The sequence below is a fragment of the Nerophis ophidion genome, linkage group LG04 (genome assembly GCF_033978795.1).
Source record: "Nerophis ophidion isolate RoL-2023_Sa linkage group LG04, RoL_Noph_v1.0, whole genome shotgun sequence".
NCBI lineage: Eukaryota > Metazoa > Chordata > Actinopteri > Syngnathiformes > Syngnathidae > Nerophis > Nerophis ophidion.
Genome location: NC_084614.1, coordinates 80763507 through 80787449, shown reverse-complemented (window position 1 = coordinate 80787449; position 23943 = coordinate 80763507). Strand labels below are relative to the sequence as shown.

Sequence of the window (23943 nt, the reverse complement as noted above, 5' to 3'; positions counted from 1 at the left end):
ACATTAACATGATTACATGAACGGTTGGCGTACTTATAAGATGGCGCCAGGTACCAAAAGCCATTATTTTGTGGTTTAAAGTCGTTAAATTAGCTAAAATGATAGCATAAAGCATTAGCATGCTAACGTTGGGAACAGCGAGCATGCGTGCAAGCTCGTAAATAGTATCAAAACCTACAAATTGTAGGTTGAAATTAATACAATTAGCTATAGTGCTAGCCTAAAATGGTAGCATGCTAACATTAGCATGATAACATGAACGGGTGTACTAATAAGATGGCGCCAGGCAACAAAAAAGATTATTTTGGGGTTTAAACTAATTAAAATAGCTAAAATGATAGCATATAGCTAACGTTATGTGGGTTCTTCCGAGGATGTCGTAGTGGTTTTGCAGCCCTTGGAGACACTTGTGATTTAGGGCTATATAAATAAACATTGATTGATTGATTGAACGTTGGGAACAGCGAGCGTACGTGCAAGGTCGCAAAAAGTATCAAAACCGGTTGAAATTAATAAAATTAGCTAAAGTGCTAGCATAGAATGTTAGCATGCTAACATTAACATGATTACATGAACGGTTGGCATACTTATAAGATGGCGCCAGGTACCAAAAGCCATTATTTTGTGGTTTAAAGTATTTAAATTAGCTAAAATGATAGCATAAAGCATTAGCATGCTAACATTGGGAACACCGAGCATGCGTGCAATGTCGTAAATAGTATCAAAACCAACAAATTGTAGGTTGAAATTAATACAATTAGCTATAGTGCTAGCCTAAAATGGTAGCATGCTAACATTAGCATGATAACATGAACGGGTGTACTAATAAGATGGCGCCAGGCACCAAAAGACATTATTTTGGGGTTTAAACTAATTAAAATAGCTAAAATGATAGCATATAGCTAACGTTATGTGGGTTCTTCCGAGGATGTCGTAGTGGTTGTGCAGCCCTTTGAGACACTTATGATTTAGGGCTATATAAATAAACATTGATTGATTGATTGATTGATTGAACGTTGGGAACAGCGAGCGTACGTGCAAGGTCGTAAAAAGTATCAAAACCGGTTGAAATGAATAAAATTAGCTAAAGTGCTAGCATAGAATGTTAGCATGCTAACATTAACATGATTACATGAACGGTTGGCGTACTTATAAGATGGCGCCAGGTACCAAAAGCCATTATTTTGTGGTTTAAAGTCGTTAAATTAGCTAAAATGATAGCATAAAGCATTAGCATGCTAACGTTGGGAACAGCGAGCATGCGTGCAAGCTCGTAAATAGTATCAAAACCAACAAATTGTAGGTTGAAATTAATACAATTAGCTAAAGTGCTTATCTAAAATGGTAGCATGCTAACATTAGCATGATAAAATGAACGGGTGCACTAATAAGATGGCGCCAGGCACCAAAAGACATTATTTTGGGGTTTAAACTAATTAAAATAGCTAAAATGATAGCATATAGCTAACGTTATGTGGGTTCTTCCGAGGATGTCGTAGTGGTTGTGCAGCCCTTTGAGACACTTGTGATTTAGGGCTATATAAATAAACATTGATTGATTGATTGATTGATTGAACGTTGGGAACGGCGAGCGTACGTGCAAGGTCGCAAAAAGTATCAAAACCGGTTGAAATTAATAAAATTAGCTAAAGTGCTAGCATAGAATGTTAGCTTGCTAACGTTAGCATGATGAAATGAACGGTCGGCGTACTTATAAGATGGCGCCAGGTACCAAAAGCCATTATTTTGTGGTTTAAAGCCGTTAAATTAGCTAAAATGATAGCATAAAGCATTAGCATGCTAACGTTGGGAACAGCGAGCATGCGTGCAAGCTCGTAAATAGTATCAAAACCAACAAATTGTAGGTTGAAATTAATACAATTAGCTAAAGTGCTAGCCTAAAATAGTAGCATGCTAACATTAGCATGATAACATGAACGGGTGTACTAATAAGATGGCGCCAGGCAACAAAAAAGATTATTTTGGGGTTTAAACTAATTAAAATAGCTAAAATGATAGCATATAGCTAACGTTATGTGGGTTCTTCCGAGGATGTCGTAGTGGTTGTGCAGCCCTTTGAGACACTTGTGATTTAGGGCTATATAAATAAACATTGATTGATTGATTGATTGATTGAACGTTGGGAACAGCGAGCGTACTTGCAAGGTCGCAAAAAGTATCAAAACCGGTTGAAATTAATAAAATTAGCTAAAGTGCTAGCATAGAATGTTAGCATGCTAACATTAACATGATTACATGAACGGTTGGCATACTTATAAGATGGCGCCAGGTACCAAAAGCCATTATTTTGTGGTTTAAAGTATTTAAATTAGCTAAAATGATAGCATAAAGCATTAGCATGCTAACATTGGGAACACCGAGCATGCGTGCAATGTCGTAAATAGTATCAAAACCAACAAATTGTAGGTTGAAATTAATACAATTAGCTATAGTGCTAGCCTAAAATGGTAGCATGCTAACATTAGCATGATAACATGAACGGGTGTACTAATAAGATGGCGCCAGGCACCAAAAGACATTATTTTGGGGTTTAAACTAATTAAAATAGCTAAAATGATAGCATATAGCTAACGTTATGTGGGTTCTTCCGAGGATGTCGTAGTGGTTTTGCAGCCCTTTGAGACACTTGTGATTTAGGGCTATATAAATAAACATTGATTGATTGATTGATTGATTGAACGTTGGGAACAGCGAGCGTACGTGCAAGGTCGTAAAAAGTATCAAAACCGGTTGAAATGAATAAAATTAGCTAAAGTGCTAGCATAGAATGTTAGCATGCTAACATTAACATGATTACATGAACGGTTGGCGTACTTATAAGATGGCGCCAGGTACCAAAAGCCATTATTTTGTGGTTTAAAGTCGTTAAATTAGCTAAAATGATAGCATAAAGCATTAGCATGCTAACGTTGGGAACAGCGAGCATGCGTGCAAGCTCGTAAATAGTATCAAAACCAACAAATTGTAGGTTGAAATTAATACAATTAGCTAAAGTGCTAGCCTAAAATGGTAGCATGCTAACATTAGCATGATAAAATGAACGGGTGCACTAATAAGATGGCGCCAGGCACCAAAAGACATTATTTTGGGGTTTAAACTAATTAAAATAGCTAAAATGATAGCATATAGCTAACGTTATGTGGGTTCTTCCGAGGATGTCGTAGTGGTTGTGCAGCCCTTTGAGACACTTGTGATTTAGGGCTATATAAATAAACATTGATTGATTGATTGATTGATTGAACGTTGGGAACGGCGAGCGTACGTGCAAGGTCGCAAAAAGTATCAAAACCGGTTGAAATTAATAAAATTAGCTAAAGTGCTAGCATAGAATGTTAGCTTGCTAACGTTAGCATGATGAAATGAACGGTCGGCGTACTTATAAGATGGCGCCAGGTACCAAAAGCCATTATTTTGTGGTTTAAAGTCGTTAAATTAGCTAAAATGATAGCATAAAGCATTAGCATGCTAACGTTGGGAACAGCGAGCATGCGTGCAAGCTCGTAAATAGTATCAAAACCAACAAATTGTAGGTTGAAATTAATACAATTAGCTAAAGTGCTAGCCTAAAATAGTAGCATGCTAACATTAGCATGATAACATGAACGGGTGTACTAATAAGATGGCGCCAGGCAACAAAAAAGATTATTTTGGGGTTTAAACTAATTAAAATAGCTAAAATGATAGCATATAGCTAACGTTATGTGGGTTCTTCCGAGGATGTCGTAGTGGTTGTGCAGCCCTTTGAGACACTTGTGATTTAGGGCTATATAAATAAACATTGATTGATTGATTGATTGATTGAACGTTGGGAACAGCGAGCGTACTTGCAAGGTCGCAAAAAGTATCAAAACCGGTTGAAATTAATAAAATTAGCTAAAGTGCTAGCATAGAATGTTAGCATGCTAACATTAACATGATTACATGAACGGTTGGCGTACTTATAAGATGGCGCCAGGTACCAAAAGCCATTATTTTGTGGTTTAAAGTCGTTAAATTAGCTAAAATGATAGCATAAAGCATTAGCATGCTAACGTTGGGAACACCGAGCATGCGTGCAATGTCGTAAATAGTATCAAAACCAACAAATTGTAGGTTGAAATTAATACAATTAGCTATAGTGCTAGCCTAAAATGGTAGCATGCTAACATTAGCATGATAACATGAACGGGTGTACTAATAAGATGGCGCCAGGCACCAAAAGACATTATTTTGGGGTTTAAACTAATTAAAATAGCTAAAATGATAGCATATAGCTAACGTTATGTGGGTTCTTCCGAGGATGTCGTAGTGGTTGTGCAGCCCTTTGAGACACTTATGATTTAGGGCTATATAAATAAACATTGATTGATTGATTGATTGATTGAACGTTGGGAACAGCGAGCGTACGTGCAAGGTCGTAAAAAGTATCAAAACCGGTTGAAATGAATAAAATTAGCTAAAGTGCTAGCATAGAATGTTAGCATGCTAACATTAACATGATTACATGAACGGTTGGCGTACTTATAAGATGGCGCCAGGTACCAAAAGCCATTATTTTGTGGTTTAAAGTCGTTAAATTAGCTAAAATGATAGCATAAAGCATTAGCATGCTAACGTTGGGAACAGCGAGCATGCGTGCAAGCTCGTAAATAGTATCAAAACCAACAAATTGTAGGTTGAAATTAATACAATTAGCTAAAGTGCTAGCCTAAAATGGTAGCATGCTAACATTAGCATGATAAAATGAACGGGTGCACTAATAAGATGGCGCCAGGCACCAAAAGACATTATTTTGGGGTTTAAACTAATTAAAATAGCTAAAATGATAGCATATAGCTAACGTTATGTGGGTTCTTCCGAGGATGTCGTAGTGGTTGTGCAGCCCTTTGAGACACTTGTGATTTAGGGCTATATAAATAAACATTGATTGATTGATTGATTGATTGAACGTTGGGAACGGCGAGCGTACGTGCAAGGTCGCAAAAAGTATCAAAACCGGTTGAAATTAATAAAATTAGCTAAAGTGCTAGCATAGAATGTTAGCTTGCTAACGTTAGCATGATGAAATGAACGGTCGGCGTACTTATAAGATGGCGCCAGGTACCAAAAGCCATTATTTTGTGGTTTAAAGTCGTTAAATTAGCTAAAATGATAGCATAAAGCATTAGCATGCTAACGTTGGGAACAGCGAGCATGCGTGCAAGCTCGTAAATAGTATCAAAACCAACAAATTGTAGGTTGAAATTAATACAATTAGCTAAAGTGCTAGCCTAAAATAGTAGCATGCTAACATTAGCATGATAACATGAACGGGTGTACTAATAAGATGGCGCCAGGCAACAAAAAAGATTATTTTGGGGTTTAAACTAATTAAAATAGCTAAAATGATAGCATATAGCTAACGTTATGTGGGTTCTTCCGAGGATGTCGTAGTGGTTGTGCAGCCCTTTGAGACACTTGTGATTTAGGGCTATATAAATAAACATTGATTGATTGATTGATTGATTGAACGTTGGGAACAGCGAGCGTACTTGCAAGGTCGCAAAAAGTATCAAAACCGGTTGAAATTAATAAAATTAGCTAAAGTGCTAGCATAGAATGTTAGCATGCTAACATTAACATGATTACATGAACGGTTGGCGTACTTATAAGATGGCGCCAGGTACCAAAAGCCATTATTTTGTGGTTTAAAGTCGTTAAATTAGCTAAAATGATAGCATAAAGCATTAGCATGCTAACGTTGGGAACAACGAGCATACGTGCAAGCTCGTAAATAGTATCAAAACCAACAAATTGTAGGTTGAAATTAATACAATTAGCTATAGTGCTAGCCTAAAATGGTAGCATGCTAACATTAGCATGATAACATGAACGGGTGTACTAATAAGATGGCGCCAGGCAACAAAAAAGATTATTTTGGGGTTTAAACTAATTAAAATAGCTAAAATGATAGCATATAGCTAACGTTATGTGGGTTCTTCCGAGGATGTCGTAGTGGTTGTGCAGCCCTTTGAGACACTTGTGATTTAGGGCTATATAAATAAACATTGATTGATTGATTGAACGTTGGGAACAGCGAGCGTACTTGCAAGGTCGCAAAAAGTATCAAAACCGGTTGAAATTAATAAAATTAGCTAAAGTGCTAGCATAGAATTTTAGCATACTAACATTAACATGATTACATGAACGTTTGGCGTACTTATAAGATGGCGCCAGGTACCAAAAGCCATTATTTTGTGGTTTAAAGTCGTTAAATTAGCTAAAATGATAGCATAAAGCATTAGCATGCTAACGTTGGGAACAGCGAGCATGCGTGCAAGGTCGTAAATAGTATCAAAACCAACAAATTGTAGGTTGAAATTAATACAATTAGCTAAAGTGCTTATCTAAAATGCTAGCATGCTAACATTAGCATGATAATATGAACGGGTGTACTAATAAGATGGCGCCAGGCACCAAAAGACATTATTTTGGGGTTTAAACTAATTAAAATAGCTAAAATGATAGCATATAGCTAACGTTATGTGGGTTCTTCCGAGGATGTCGTAGTGGTTGTGCAGCCCTTTGAGACACTTGTGATTTAGGGCTATATAAATAAACATTGATTGATTGAACGTTGGGAACAGCGAGCGTACGTGCAAGGTCGCAAAAAGTATCAAAACCGGTTGAAATGAATAAAATTAGCTAAAGTGCTAGCATAAAATGTTAGCATGCTAACATTAACATGATTACATGAACGATTGGTGTACTTATAAGATGGCGCCAGCTACCAAAAGCCATTACTCTGGGGTTTAAACAAATCATATTATAGCTAAAATGATAGCATAAAACGTTAGCATGCTAACATTAATATAACGTAGGAAAAGAAAGCACATTTCTAAGTTGCCGACAAATATCAAAAGCCATGATTTCCAGGTTTAAACCAAATACAATTAGCATATAATGTTACCATGATAACGTCCGCATGATAATGTAAGAAAGGAAAGGTTAGCATCAAGTAACAAAAAGCAATGATTTTGAGGTTTGAATGGATACAATTTGCAAAAATGCCGGCATAAAATGTTAGCATACTAACATTAGCCTGCTAACCTAAAAGAAGTTAGACATATCAAAAGCCATGATTTTTAAGGTTAAACTTACCAAATTTGCCAAAATTTAGCGTAAAATGTTAGCAAGTTAACGTTAGCAGTATGTCACCGGAAAATATCGCGCCCTTATGAGATGGCGCCAAGTATCGAAAGCAATGATTTTTAGGTTTAAATTAATACAATTTGCAAAAATGCTACCATTAAATGTTAGCATGCTAACAGAGAAGAAGTTAGATGTCTCAAAATCAATTATTTTTAGGGGTTAAACTTAAAAAATTTGCGAAAATTCTAGCGTAAAATATCAGCGAGCTAACGTTAGCATTACGTCACCTGAAAATATTGCGTCCTTTAAAGTTGGCTCCATGTATCGAAAGCAATGATTTCTAGGTTGGAATTGATACAATTTGCAAAAATTTAGCATGCTAACAGAGAAGAAGTTAGATGTCTCAAAATCCATTACAAAATTTGCCAAAATTCTAGCTTAATATATCAGCGAGCTAACGTTAGCATTACGTCACCGGAAAATATTACGTCCTTCTCAGTTGAGAAAGCACTGATTTTTAGGTTTGAATGAATACAATTTTATTAAAAATGCTAACAATAAATGTTAGCATACTAATATTAACATGCTAACAGAGAAGAAGGTAGACGTCTCAAAATCCATGATTTTTAGGGGTTAATCTTACATAATTAGCCAAAATTCTAGCATAAAATATCAGCGAGCTAACGTTAGCATTACGTCACCTGAAAATATTGCATCCTTCTAAGTTGGCACCATGTATTGAAAGCAATGATTTTTAGGTTGGAATTGATACAATTTGCAAAAATTTAGCATGCTAACAGAGAAGAAGTTAGATGTCTCAAAATCCATTACAAAATTTGCCAAAATTCTAGCTTAAAATATCAGCGAGCTAACGTTAGCATTACGTCACTGGAAAATATTACGTCCTTCTCAGTTGAGAAAGCAATGATTTTTAGGTTTGAATGAATACAATTTTATTAAAAATGCTAACAATAAATGTTAGCATACTAATATTAGCATGCTAACAGAGAAGAAGGTAGACGTCTCAAAATCCATGATTTTTAGGGGTTAATCTTACATAATTAGCCAAAATTCTAGCATAAAATATCAGCGAGCTAACGTTAGCATTACGTCACCTGAAAATATTGCATCCTTCTAAGTTGGCACCAAGTATTGAAAGCAATGATTTTTAGGTTGGAATTGATACAATTTGCAAAAATTTAGCATGCTAACAGAGAAGAAGTTAGATGTCTCAAAATCCATTACAAAATTTGCCAAAATTCTAGCTTAAAATATCAGCGAGCTAACGTTAGCATTACGTCACCGGAAAATATTACGTCCTTCTCAGTTGAGAAAGCAATGATTTTTAGGTTTGAATGAATACAATTTTATTAAAAATGCTAACAATAAATGTTAGCATACTAATATTAGCATGCTAACAGAGAAGAAGGTAGACGTCTCAAAATCCATGATTTTTAGGGGCTAATCTTACATAATTAGCCAAAATTCTAGCATAAAATATCAGCGAGCTAACGTTAGCATTACGTCACCGGAAAATATTGCATCCTTCTAAGTTGGCACCAAGTATTGAAAGCAATGATTTTTAGGTTGGAATTGATACAATTTGCAAAAATTTAGCATGCTAACAGAGAAGAAGTTAGATGTCTCAAAATCCATTACAAAATTTGCCAGAATTCTAGCTTAAAATATCAGCGAGCTAACGTTAGCATTACGTCACCGGAAAATATTACGTCCTTCTCAGTTGAGAAAGCACTGATTTTTAGGTTTGAATGAATACAATTTTATTAAAAATGCTAACAATAAATGTTAGCATACTAATATTAGCTTGCTAACAGAGAAGAAGGTAGATGTCTCAAAATCCATGATTTTTAGGGGTTAATCTTACATAATTAGCCAAAATTCTAGCTAAAAATATCAGCGAGCTAACGTTAGCATTACGTCACCGGAAAATATTACGTCCTTCTCAGTTGAGAAAGCACTGATTTTTAGGTTTGAATGAATACAATTTTATTAAAAATGCTAACAATAAATGTTAGCATACTAACATTAGCATGCTAACAGAGAAGAAGGTAGACGTTTCAAAATCCATGATTTTTAGGGGTTAATCTTACATAATTAGCCAAAATTCTAGCATAAAATATCAGCGAGCTAACGTTAGCATTAAGTCACCTGAAAATATTGCATCCTTCTAAGTTGGCACCAAGTATTGAAAGCAATGATTTTTAGGTTTGAATGAATACCATCCATCTTCCATCCATCTTCTTCCGCTTATCCGAGGTCGGGTCGCGGGGGCAGCAGCCTAAGCAGGGAAGCCCAGACTTCCCTCTCCCCAGCCACTTCGTCTAGCTCTTCCCGGGGGATCCCGAGGCGTTCCCAGGCCAGCCGGGAGACATAGTCTTCCCAACGTGTCCTGGGTCTTCCCCGTGCCCTAAACACCTCCCTCAGGAGGCGTTCGGGTGGCATCCTGACCAGATGCCCGAACCACCTCATCTGGCTCCTCTCCATGTGGAGGAGCAGTGGCTTTACTTTGAGTTCCTCCCGGATGGCAGAGCTTCTCACCCTATCTCTAAGGGAGAGACCTGGAAACTCATTTGGGCCGCTTGTACCCGTGATCTTATCCTTTCGGTCATGACCCAAAGCTCATGACCATAGGTGAGGATGGGAACGTAGATCGACCGGTAAATTGAGAGCTTTGCCTTCCGGCTCAGCTCCTTCTCCACCACAACGGATCGGTACAACGTCCGCATTACTGAAGACGCCGCACCGATCCGCCTGTCGATCTCACGATCCACTCTTCCCTCACTCGTGAACAAGACTCCTAGGTACTTGAACTCCTCCACTTGGGGCAGGGTCTCCTCCCCAACCCGGAGATGGCACTCCACCCTTTTGCGGGCGAGAACCATGGACTCGGACTTGGAGGTGCTGATTCTCATTCCGGCCGCTTCACACTCGGCTGCGAACCGATCCAGTGAGAGCTGAAGATCCCGGTCAGATGAAGCCATCAGGACCACATCATCTGCAAAAAGCAGAGACTTAATCCTGCGGTCACCAAACCGGAACCCCTTGACTGCGCCTAGAAATTCTGTCCATAAAAGTTCTGAACAGAATCGGTGACAAAGGACAGCCTTGGCGGAGTCCAACCCTCACTGGAAATGTGTCCGACTTACTGCCGGCAATGCAGACCAAGATCTGAAACTGATCATACAGGGAGTGGACCGCCACAATAAGACAGTCCGATACCCCATACTCTCTGAGCACTCCCCACAGGACTTCCTGAGGGACACGGTCCAATGCCTTCTCCAAGTCCACAAAGCACATGTAGACTGGTTGGGCAAACTCCCATGCACCCTCAAGAACCCTGCCGAGAGTATAGAGCTGGTCCACAGTTCCACGACCAGGACGAAAACCACACTGTTCCTCCTGAATCCGAGGTTGGACTATCCGGCGTAGCCTCCTCTCCAGTACACCTGAATAAACCTTACCGGGAAGGCTAATGCAATATAATATAAAAATCATGTAATATAAGATTTAATATAATGTATTAAAAGACAAAATAATACAATATATTACAATATATGATATACAATATAATATAATAAATTAAAAAATATTATAATATAACATAAATATATTAATCTGTGGTGGACTCTCCTATTTCTGGGGCTCAGGTTGTTAAAAAGCTCCTCGGTGGCAAGGCCCCAGGGGTGGATGAGGTCCGCCCGGAGTTCCTTAAGGCTCTGGATGCTGTGGGGCTGTCTTGGTTGACAAGACTCTGCAGCATCGCGTGGACATCGGGGGCGATACCTCTGGATTGGCAGACCGGGGTGGTGGTCCCTCTCTTTAAGAAGGGGGACCGGAGGGTGTGTTCCAACTATGGTGGGATCACACTCCTCAGCCTTCCCGGTAAGGTTTATTCAGGTGTACTGGAGAGGAGGCTACGCCGGATAGTCCAACCTCGGATTCAGGAGGAACTGTGTGGTTTTCGTCCTGGTCGTGGAACTGTGGACCAGCTCTATACTCTCGGCAGGGTTCTTGAGGGTGCATGGGAGTTTGCCCAACCAGTCTACATGTGCTTTGTGGACTTGGAGAAGGCATTGGACCGTGTCCCTCGGGAAGTCCTGTGGGGAGTGCTCAGAGAGTATGGGGTACTGGACTATCTTATTGTGTCTTATTGTGCCAGAGCTTGGTCCGCATTGCCGGCAGTCAGTCGGACACATTTCCAGTGAGGGTTGGACTCCGCCAAGGCTGTCCTTTGTCACCCATTCTGTTCAGAACTTTTATGGACAGAATTTCTAGGCGCAGTCAAGGGGTTCTGGTTTGGTGACCGCAGGATTAGGTCTCTGCTTTTTGCAGATGATGTGGTCCTGATGGCTTCATCTGACCGGGATCTTCAGCTCTCACTGGATCGGTTCGCAGCCAAGTGTGAAGCGACCGGGATGAGAATCAGCACCTCCAAGTCCGAGTCCATGGTTCTCGCCTGGAAAAGGGTGGAGTGCTATCTCCGGGCTGGGGAGGAGACCCTGCCCCAAGTGGAGGAGTTCAAGTACCTAGGAGTCTTGTTCACGAGTGAGGGAAGAGTGGATCGTGAGATCGACAGGCGGATCGGTGCGGCGTCTTCAGTAATGCGGACGTTGTATCGATCCGTTGTGGTGAAGAAGGAGCTGAGCCGGAAGGCAAAGCTCTCAATTTACCGGTCGATCTACGTTCCCATCCTCACCTATGGTCATGAGCTTTGGGTCATGACCGAAAGGATAAGATCACGGGTACAAGCGGCCCAAATGAGTTTCCAGGTCTCTCCCTTAGTGATAGGGTGAGAAGCTCTGTCATCCGGGAGGAACTCAAAGTAAAGCCGCTGCTCCTCCACATGGAGAGGAGCCAGATGAGGTGGTTCGGGCATCTGGTCAGGATGCCACCCAAACGCCTCCCTAGGGAGGTGTTTAGGGCACGTCCAACCGGTATGGAAGACCCAGGACACGTTGGGAAGACTATGTCTCCCGACTGGCCTGGGAACGCCTCGGGATCCCCCGGGAAGAGCTAGACGAAGTGGCTGGGGAAAGGGAAGTCTGGGTTTCCCTGCTTAGGCTGTTGCCCCCGCGACCTGACCTCGGATAAGCGGAAGAAGATGGATGGATGGATATAATATAATGCAATATAAAATAATGTAAAAATTGTGTAATATTTTATACAACAGTTAAAACTGGGCGGAAGGGAATAAGCGGTAGAAAATGGATGGATGGATTTCATACAACATAATATAATAAAGTAGAAAGTAATATAATATAAATCTAACAATGCAATAGAAAATAATATAAAAATCATGTAATATTTTATACAATATAATATAATAGAATAGAAAATATAATGCAATATAAAATAATACAACATACAAAGTAATATCAAAATGAAATTAAAGCTGCAAGCAGCGTTGGTCGGGTCCGCCGTTGGCCGCCGCCTCCGTGTCCCGAGTCCCGATCTTAGTCAGACCAACATAGAGGTCTTTTGTTTCATGTCTCTACGACATTCCTAACAGAAGTTACAAGCAGTTTTGTCTGGAAAAAGGTGACGGCTTTTTACAAAACTTTTATTTTGAAGGGGTAATTGCCAACTTCCTGGCGATTTCAACTGAAAGATGCCAATCATCAAAATGTAGGTCCAAGTAAGACCTACATTGAGGTTTTTGTTTCATGTCTGTCCAACATTCCTACCAGAAGTTACAAGCAGTTTTATCCGTTTCCTCTTCCTAGGAGCAGTTTTTTCTGTGTTTTATTCAAAAATTGCAATAAAGCGCAATTTTGAGTTTTAAGGTTTGTTTTTTTCACTAGATCGCAATTTCTGCCCGTCCTGATGTGTGTGCCAAGTTTGGTGAGTTTTGAAGCATTTTAAGGGGGTCAAATTACAGCTCAAAGAGGCAAAAATAGCATTTTTTGCGTAAATGTTGCTTTGATTGAGTTTTTGCAAAATTTCTGTTGATTTTGGGTACAGACGTTTTTTATTGGAAATGTAGGTCTAAGTCAGACCTACACAGAAGTTTTTGTTTCATGTCTCTACGACATTCCTAACGGAAGTTACAAGCAGTCTGTGTTTTGTCTCTTACTAGGGGGCGCTAGCGCGCAATTTTCATTTTTGGGGTTTGGTTGCTTAATAAGTTGGTCTGTAGCTCCATACCGATGTGAGTGTCAAATTTGGTGAGTTTTGAAGCATGTTAAGGGGGTCAAATTAGGGTGCGAAGGTGCGAGCGCGCCTTGGGTTGCTGCCCCCGATCCCCAGGGCTTAAGACGCCTTCGTCCCACTATTTAATGCATTGTGAAAGTAATGCAGTTGTTGTATTGAAGCGAAAATATCTAGCTTCCTGTTGATTTTTGCCAAAGTATGTTAATTATTCAAATGTAGGTCTAAGTCAGACCTACATAGTGGTTTTTGTGTCATGTCTCTCTGACATTCCTACCGGAAGTTACAAGCAGTTTTGTCTTTGTTTTCTTCCTAGGAGCAGTTTGTCTGTGTTGTATTCCTAGGGGGCGCTAGAGCACAATTTTGAGTTTTGGAGTTTGGTTTTTTCATCAGCTCGCAATTGTTGCCAGTCCTGATGTGTGTGCCAAGTTTGGTGAGTTTTGAAGCATTTTAAGGGGGTCAAATTACAGCTCAAATAGGCAAAAATGACATTTTTTAGGAAAATTTGCGCAGGGGTTCTTTGAACGCGCGTAAAATCAAAACCGGAGAACTTATCACAATTTTGTCCGACCACTTTTTTTAAAAGGGTTCAATCTCTCTCCTGTGCGAGTTTGAAGCCGAAACGACAAACGCACTGGGAGGAGTTTTGATTTGAAAAAGGTGACGGGTTTTCACGAAAACTTTTATTTTGAAGGGGTAATTGCCAACTTCCTGTTGATTATTTCTGCTAGCTGTCAATTACTAAAATGTAGGTCTAGGTAAGACCTACATAGAAGTTTTTGTTTCATGTCTTTCCGACATTCCTACCGGAAGTTACAAGCAGTTTTGTCTGTGTTTTCTTCCTAGAAGCAGTTTTTTCTGTGTTTTACTCAAAAATTGCGCTAGAGCGCAATTTTGAGTTTTTAAAAAAAAAAATTTCATTAGATCCCAATTTCTGCCAGTCCTGATGTGTCTGCCAAGTTTGGTAAGTTTTGAAGCATTTTAAGGGGCTCAAATTACAGCTCAAAGAGGCAAAAATTGCATTTTTTGTGAAAATTTAGCTTTGAATGGGTTTTTGCAAAATGTCCGTAAATTTTTGCCCCAGAAGATACAATTATGAAATTTAGGTCGAAGTCAGACCTACATAGAGGTTTTTGTTTCATGTCTCTAAGACATTCCTAACGGAAGTTACAAGCAGTCTCTTTTTTTTTTTCCTAGGGGGCGCTATTGCGCAATTTTGATTTTTATGATTTGGCTGCCTAATATGTTGGGAAGGCATGAAAGACCGACGTGTGTGTCAAATTTGGTGAGTTTTGAAATATGTTAAGAGGGTGAAATTGGGGCGCGACAGTGCGGAAGAAAGAAAGAAAGAAAGAATAAAACGCAGCAGGAACAATAGGGTCCTTGCCTATGGCAAAGGACTCCTGTGGAGTCCTTTGCCATAGGCAGGGCGGACCCTAATAATATACAATGATACAATATATCCAGTAGTGTGTATAATTCATATCAACGACACGCGGCCATTATTAACTGCTGCTTCAAAACTGGTGTGTGTTGTTGTGTTGCCGCCGCACAAGTTGTGTAGTCTATGTAGTCAGTGAGGTCATCGTCAACGCAGGAAGGGAGGGGCCACGTGCACGCCCCTGCAGCGTGCACGTGGCCCCTGCAGACACAAGAGTGTGTTTGTGCAGCATGCAGATGACAACCTTGATGTCAGTATTTGTGGGCGTGTGTGTTTATGAGAGAGTTAATTGGGTCAGACGGGGTCAATTAGTGGGTGGGCGGGGCTTTGACTGTCAGCCAATGTGAGTGTGGTGCAGGATGGGACACATCCATGGTGAGCCAGCACGTAAAAGTTATTTCCTACCATGTGGTACCAAACTACGGCATCGAACCTGTTTTCAATTTAATATCACAAAACCCCAAAAAAAACAGTCAAGTTGCCACGTTGTCTAAATTGTAAATAAAAACAAAATCCAATGATTTGCAAAACCTTTTCAACTTACATTCGATTAAATCGACTGCAAAGACAAGATAGTTAACGTCCGAACTGGGAAAATGTTGTTATTTTTTTGCAAATATTAGCTCGGTTGGAATTTGATGCCTGCAACATGTTTTTAAAAAAAAAAAGCTGGCACAAGTGGCAAAAAAGACTGAGAAAGTGGAGTATCCTACAGGTGAACAGGCTAATTGGGAACAGGTGTGTGCCAGGATTGGGTGTAAAGGCAGCTTCCACAAACAAGAATGGGACGAGGTTTGCGTGTGCGAATTGTCCAACGGTTTAAGAACAACATTTCTCCCCGCGTTATTGCAAGGAATTTATGGATTTCACCATCTACGGTCCGTAAAATCATCAAAAGGTTCAGAGAATCCGGAGAAATCACTGCACGTAAGCGATGATATTACGGACCTTGGATCCCTCGCCAAAAAGCGACATTGGTGTGTAAAGGATATCACCACATGGAAAATATGCAGTGAAAAACAGGGCTTAAAAAATTTTTGATGAAAAGAGTGGGAGAAGGAGGCGGGTATAGTAGGGATGACATCTGACAGTCTTCCTTCCTCCCACGCCACTTTAGTCTCCTCAGCATAACGGAAGTGTTCAGGATTCTGGACCGCATCATTGATGTCCTCAGCTGTTGCAGTGGCTTTAAACTTCATGGCATAAAGAAAACCGCTGTCAGTAACTACAGCTCGTCGCTACATCTGCAAGTGCAAGTTAAAACTCCACTATGAAGAGCGAAAGCTATTTATCAACAACATCCAGAAATGCCACTGGCTTTGCTGGGGCCCGAGCTCATCTAAGATGGACTGATGCACAGTGGAAAAGTGTTCTGCGGTCCACATTTCAAATTGTTTTTTATAAACTGTGGACGTGGTGTCCTCCGGACCAAAGAGGACAAGAACCATCCGGACTGTTCTAGGCGCAAAGTTCAAAGGCCAGCAGCAGCTGTGATGGGCCCAAGGCATGGGTGACATACACATCTGTGAAGGCAGCATTAATGCTGAAAGGTACATACAGGTTTTGGAGCAAGCAACGTTATCATGGACGCCCCTGCTTATTTCAGCAAGACGATGCCAAGCCACGTGTTTCAACAGCGTGGCTTCGTAGTAAAAAAGTGCAGGTACTAGACTGGCCTACCTGTACTCCAGACCTGTCTCCCTTTGAAAATGTGTGATGCTTTATCTAAAATACCACAAGGGAGACCCCGGACTGTTGAACAACTTAAGCTGTTCAACTGAATATAAGTTGAAAAGGATTTGCAACTCATTGTATTCGGTTTTTATTTACAAAACACACAACTTCACTGGTTTTGGCTTTTGTATTTATCAGACAATCTGATTGTTTTTAAATTTGCCGCCTCATCTTGCGGAGAGCACGAGTAAATCAGGTCAATGACCATGATTTTTTTGACTGGAAGTGAAAATAGCAAAACGTGTTTACCTATATGACCCAATTCAAACAACCTGCCCTAGTCATGTCGCAAAAAAAAAAAAAAAAAATCACTGTTCACTGAAGTTTGTGGATATTAAAGGGAAAAAAAAGTCCAAACACAATACACAGATCATAATTACACCCATTTAATATAAACAGAAAGACAATATAACATACATCCATAATCCTGGATGCATATGAAAAAGTGCCATGTATTTATCTGTACAGTAATCTACTTATTTATATCTGCACCTTATTGCTTTTTTATTTATTTTTATTTTTTTAATCCTGCACTACCAAAAGCTAACGCAACGAAATTTCGTTCTTGTTTGTACTGTTAAGTTTAAATTTGAATGACAATAAAAAGGAAGTTTAAGTCTAAGTCAAATTACAATTACAATACGTTACTTTTTATATTTTTCTTTGTTTGTTTTTTATTGTAGTGGTGAACATTTTGGAGACTATATATATATATATATATATATATATATATATATATATATATATATATATATATATATATATATATACATATATATATGTATATATATATATTTACATATATATATACATGTATATATATGTATATATACATGTATATATGTATATGTATGTATATATATAAATAAATATATGTATATATATACATACAATATATATACTGTATATATATACATATATGTATAGATATATGTATATATACATGTATATATACGTATATGTATGTATATATATATAGATGTATATATATACATACAATATATATACTGTATATATATATACATACACACACATGTATATATATGTGTGTATATATATATATATATATATATATACGTTTATGTATATATGTATATATACATGTACATATACGTATATGAATGTATATATATGTGTATATATATATATATATATATATATATATATATATATATATATATATATATATATATATATATATATATATATATATATTCTAACCCAATGCAGCCCCCGAGTCAAAAAGTTTGGAGACCCCTGACGTAGGCCTACTACGCTACTGTATTTTAATGGCGGTCCTAAATGTCGTAATTGGAGAGCCAAGTTTTTTCCGGCTCCAAAAGTACCAAAAGTTTGAGAACCACCTTTTAAATCATTGTGTGTGTGTGTGTGTGTGTGTGTGTGTGTGTGTGTGTGTGTGAGTGTGTGTGTGTGTTGGCTTTATTCCAGAACAATCCAGACGCATGCGAATGCATTAACTGGCACTTTAATCCAGACACGTAGACTCGCTCAATGAGCAAAGTGTTTTGTCATTTTCCGTTGGAACCACTCTGGCAGGGAAGAAAGTGCTGAGGGCGGCAAAAGCGTCCATCAGTGTACACGACACTTTGGACGGAACATTCCGTGCTCCCCAAAATTCAATCTTTTATAAAAGACTCTAACGCAGCTTTTCTGCATGCAACCTGCTGACCTCTGTCCTCATTGACTGGACACACACACACACAACCACACACAAAAACACACTCTGACGCACGCACACAGACTCACACACACATTGACCGACAGACACACAAACACACGCAGACTCACACACTCACACACAAACAAACACACACACACACACACACACACTGACAGACAGAGACGCAAACACACGCAAACACACGCAAACACACACACACACACACACACACAAACACACTCTGACGCACGCACACAGACTCACACACACATTGACCGACAGACACACAAACACACGCAGACTCACACACTCACACACAAACAAACACACACACACACACACACACACTGACAGACAGAGACGCAAACACACGCAAACACACACACACACACGCACACACACATTAACAGACGCACACACAAACACACTTTAACGCACACATACAGACACACATATACAGTATGTAGTAGAACATATGTGCATATACTGCACATACACAGTCTGTCATAGTACAACATACTGTATATGTGAACTATATGCACATTTACAGTATGTAGTAAAATATACTCCATACTGTATATGTGCATGTACTGCACATATACAGTATGTAGTAGAACATTCTCTATACGTGCACATACTGTACATGTACAGTATGTAGTAGAATACACTGTATATGTGTTGATATACTGCACATACACAGTATGTATAGTAGAACATGTACATGTGCAGTATATCTACATATACATTATCTAGTAGAACGGTGGTTCCCAAATTTTTTTTCACCCCCAAGTGTCCCTCCGAGTACCACCATAATTACCAACATCAAAATACAGTAGCGCAGTAGGACTAAGTATTCATCAAAAAACAAACGAAAAGGTATCATTTGCCAAGTACATTTAACATTTGTGGCCACGGTTCCAACAGCAACACTGTGTTTGACTATAGGAACATAAAACACTGTACTTTTACAAAGTGATTTTTTTTTTTGCTGTACCACAGTTTGAGAAGAAGATACCGTATACTGGACATGAACGGTCTATTCTACTGCACACTGTAAGATGTATTGCTCCTCCACATGGAGAGGAGCCAGATGAGGTGGTCCGGGCATCTGGTCAGGATGCCACCCGAACGCCTCCCTGGGGAGGGGGCTTAGGGCACGTCCAACCGGTAGGAAGCCACGGGGGAAGACCCAGGGACAGGTTGGGAACGCCTCGGGATCCCCCCCGGGACATACTTGCCAACCTTGAGACCTCTGATTTCGGGAGGTTGGGGGTGGGGGGAGGGTGTAGTGGGTCGTACGGGGCGTGGTTTGGGCAGGGGGCGTGGTTAAGAGGGGAGGAGTATAATTCACCAACTCGAGTATTCCATATATATTTCATATATATAAATATATATATCAATGAAATACTTGACTTTCAGTGAATTCTAGCTATATATACTTATTTTACTATATATATATATATATATATATATATATATATATATATATATATATATATATATATATATATATATATATATATATATATATATATAAATAAAATAAATAGTTGAATTTCAGAAGGCACCTGTCAAATACACAGTAATAAAAACACAGTTGTTCTACTAACTGTACTATCCTTGCTGGTTATTAAAAAAAAAAAACAACAACACTTACCTTTCACCATTTGAGTAACCTTTGTTCTGCCATTTGCGTACTGGCGAGAGTCACTTGCCGTCAGGTGCACAACACCACGTAAATCGTTGGCCAATCAAAAAGCAACAACCATAACGCTATAGCCAACATTCACCAGGAGATGGCAGCAGACAACATAGAATCACTCTATTACAGACGCCGTCGCCATGGCTGTGACTTCCTCGTTCTTCTGCTTCGTCTCCTTGTGTGTGCAGTTTTTTATTAAAATCCGTAGATGTTGTAACGTGATCGGGCAGGCAAGCTGTTAATATAACAGGAAAGCGGGCGGGAAAACAGGCTGTCCCCACTCATGTCCGCATGGAGCTGGAGTGGAGATTTTCGGGAGAAAATTTCTTCCGGGAGGTTTTCGGGAGAGGCGCTGAATTTCCAGAGTCTCCCCGAAAATCCGGGAGGGTTGGCAAGCTGGACGAAGCGGCTGGGGAGAGGGAAAGTCTGGGCTTCCCTGCTTAGGCTGCTGCCCCCGCGACCTGACCAAATACATACCGCACAAATACAGTATTAGCAAATACCGCAAATACGGTATTAGCTTTCACTGCTATGCTGATGACACCCAACTCTACATGCCCCTAAAGCTGACCAACACGCCGGACTGTAGTCAGTTGGAGGCGTGTCTTAATGAAATTAAACAATGGATGTCCGCTAACTTTTTGCAACTTAACGCCAAAAAAACGGAAATGCTGATTATCGGTCCTGCTAGACACTGACCTCTATTTAATAATACAACTTTAACATTTCCATCCATCCATTTTCTACCGCTTATTCCCTTTCGGGGTCGCGGGGGGCGCTGGCGCCTATCTCAGCTACAATCGGGCGGAAGGCGGGGTACACCCTGGACAAGTCGCCACCTCATCGCAGGGCCAACACAGATAGACAGACAACATTCACACTCACATTCACACAGTAGGGCCAATTTAGTGTTGCCAATCAACCTATCCCCAGGTGCATGTCTTTGGAAGTGGGAGGAAGCCGGAGTACCCGGAGGGAACCCACACATTCACGGGGAGAACATGCAAACTCCACACAGAAAGATCCCCCCCATTTGACAACCAAATAACAAAACAAGGCGACACGGTAAAGAATCTGGGTATTATCTTCGACCCAACTCTCTCCTTTGAGTCACACATTAAAAGCGTTACTAAAACGGCCTTCTTTCATCTCCGTAATATCGCTAAAATTCGCTCCATTCCGTCCACTAAAGACGCCGAGATCATTATCCATGCGTTTGTTACGCCTCGTCTCGATTACTGTAACGTATTATTTTCGGGTCTCCCCATGTCTAGCATTAAAAGATTACAGTTGGTACAAAATGCGGCTGCTAGACTTTTGACAAGAACAAGAAAGTTTGATCACATTACACCTGTACTGTATATACCTTTATATACATATATACATACATATATACCTATACTGTATATACCTTTATATACATATATACATACATATATACCTATACTGTATATACCTTTATATACATATATACATACATATATACCTGTACTGGCTCACCAGCACTGGCTTCCTGTGCACTTAAGATGTGACTTTAAGGTTTTACTACTTACGTATAAAATACTACACGGTCTAGCTCCATCCTATCTTGCCGATTGTATTGTACCATATGTCCCGGTGAGAAATCTGCCTTCAAAGGACTCCGGCTTATTAGTGATTCCTAGAGCCCAAAAAAAGTCTGCGGGCTATAGAGCGTTTTCCGTTCGGGCTCCAGTACTCTGGAATGCCCTCCCGGTAACAGTTCGAGATGCTACCTCAGTAGAAGCATTTAAGTCTCACCTTAAAACTCATTTGTGTACTCTAGCCCAGGGGGCGGGAACCTTTTTGGCTGAGAGAGCCAAGAATCGAAATATTTTAAAATGTACTTCCCTAAGAGCCATATACAAAAAATGTAAACACTGAACAACTAAATGTGTGCATTTTTAAGTAAGACCAACATTTCTAGAGTATAATAGGTCTCTTATTCTTTGTAATACCATTGTTATTCTGAAGCTAATTGTGGAGCGGGGCGTGGCCTGCGGGCCTGCAGCGAAGCGGGGTCTTGCCAGGATCGGCCTCGAAATCAGCGACAGGTGCGTAGATGGCCCACCTTTGCCTTGTTATCTAATCACCTGTCGCTTTGTTATAAGCAGCAGCCAGGAGGAGAGACGGGGTTGGGGCTGGAGCCAGAGCGCGAGCGAGAATGAAAGAGGAAAATACAATTGCCAGGAAGCAACTGAAAGAGTTATTGAAAAATAAAACAATGTCGTAACCCTGAATCAGGCTCTCATGTCGGTGCTTGGTGGTCTGAAGAACTAGCCCCACACTAACCAATAATAAATACATAACTTCTTACCATTAACGCAACTTCCTTTAACAGGTGCGGTAGAAAACGGATGGATGGATTTAAAATGCATGGGATTTTTTTATATTTTGAACGTTATTTTTAACACGTGGGGCGGTTTAGCTCGGTTGGTGGAGTGGCCGTGCCAGCAACTTGAGGGTTGCAGGTTCGATTCCCGCTTCTGCCATCCTAGTCACTGCCGTTGTGTCCTTGGGCAAGACACTTTACCCACCTGCTCCCAGTGCCACCCACACTGGTTTGAATGTAACTTAGATATTGGGTTTCACTATGTAAAGCGCTTTGAGTCACTAGAGAAAAAGCGCTATATAAATATCATTCACTTCACAACACCGTGATTACAAGTGGAATTATTCATGAAATTATCGTCTTACGCAACGTCAGCTCAGATTTATCCGAGAGCCAGATGCAGTCATCAAAAGAGCCACATCTGGCTCTGGAGCCATAGGTTCCCTACCCCTGCTCTAGCCTTTAAATAGACCTCCTTTTTAGACCAGTTGATCTGCCGCTTCTTTTCTTTCTCCTATGTCCCCCCCCTCCCTTGTGGAGGGGGTCCGGTCCGATGACCATGGCTGAAGTACTGGCTGTCCAGAGTCGAGACCCAGGATGGACCGCTCGCCTGTGTATCGGTTGAAGACATCTCTACGCTGCTGATCCGCCTCCGCTTGAGATGGTTTCCTGTGGACGGGACTCTCGCTGCTGTCTTGGATCCGCTTTGAACTGAACTCTCTCATGTTCTTTTTAGACCAGTTGATCCGTTTCTTTTCTTTTTCTCCTATGTCCCACTCTCCTTTGTGGAGGGGGTCCGGTCCGATCCGGTGGCCATGTACTGCTCGCCTGTGTATCGGCTGGGGACATCTCTGCGCTGCTGATCAGCCTCCGCTTGGGATGGTTTCCTGCTGGCTCCGCTGTGAACGGGACTCTCGCTGCTGTGTTGGATCCGCTTTGGACTGGACTCTCGCGACTGTGTTGGATCCATTATGGATTGATCTTTCACAGTATCATGTTAGACCCGCTCAACATCCATTGCTTTCTCCTCTCCAAGGTTCTCATAGTCATCATTGTCACCGACGTCCCACTGGGTGTGAGTTTTCCTTGCCCTTATGTGGGCCTACCGAGGATGTCGTAGTGGTTTGTGCAGCCCTTTGAGACACTAGTGATTTAGGGCTATATAAGTAAACATTGATTGATTGATTGATGTTAGACCCGCTCGACATCCATTGCTTTCGGTCCCCTAGAGGGGGGGGTTGCCCACATCTGAGGTCCTCTCCAAGGTTTCTCATAGTCAGCATTGTCACTGGCGTCCCACTGGATGTGAATTCTCCCTGCCCACTGGGTGAGTTTTCCTTGCCCTTTTGTGGGTTCTTCCGAGGATGTTGTAGTCGTAATGATTTGTGCAGCCCTTTGAGACATTTGTGATTTGGGGCTATATAAATAAACATTGATTGATCGACTTGTCCAGGGTGTACCCTGCCTTCCGCCCGATTGTAGCTGAGATAGGCGCCAGCGCCCCCCGCGACCCCGAAAGGGAATAAGCGGTAGAAAATGGATGGATGGATGATTGATTGATTGATTGATAGTAGTAAAACAGTGTGTACGCATGTAAGTAAAACACAGCACATGCACTCTGGCTCGCGTTCTTACCTCCATCTTGCCACCTCGGCGATTTCGATCCGGGAGACGTTCAAGTTCGCCAAAAAAGCCCAAAAGTTTCATGGTAAAAAAACTCGGCGCACGACCTTTCC

The 23943-nt window shown here is 40.5% G+C and overlaps 1 protein-coding gene across 1 annotated transcript in view; it reads right to left on the bottom strand.

Moving 5' to 3' along the window:
• Positions 1–23943, bottom strand: part of LOC133552016 (beta-2 adrenergic receptor-like) — a 42370-nt gene extending 18427 nt beyond the window's left edge. The window contains exon 1 of the mRNA XM_061899256.1: positions 23843–23943. Within this exon, the coding sequence (XP_061755240.1) occupies positions 23843–23914 (72 nt within the window). The 5' untranslated portion in view covers positions 23915–23943. The remainder of the gene's footprint in view (positions 1–23842) is intronic.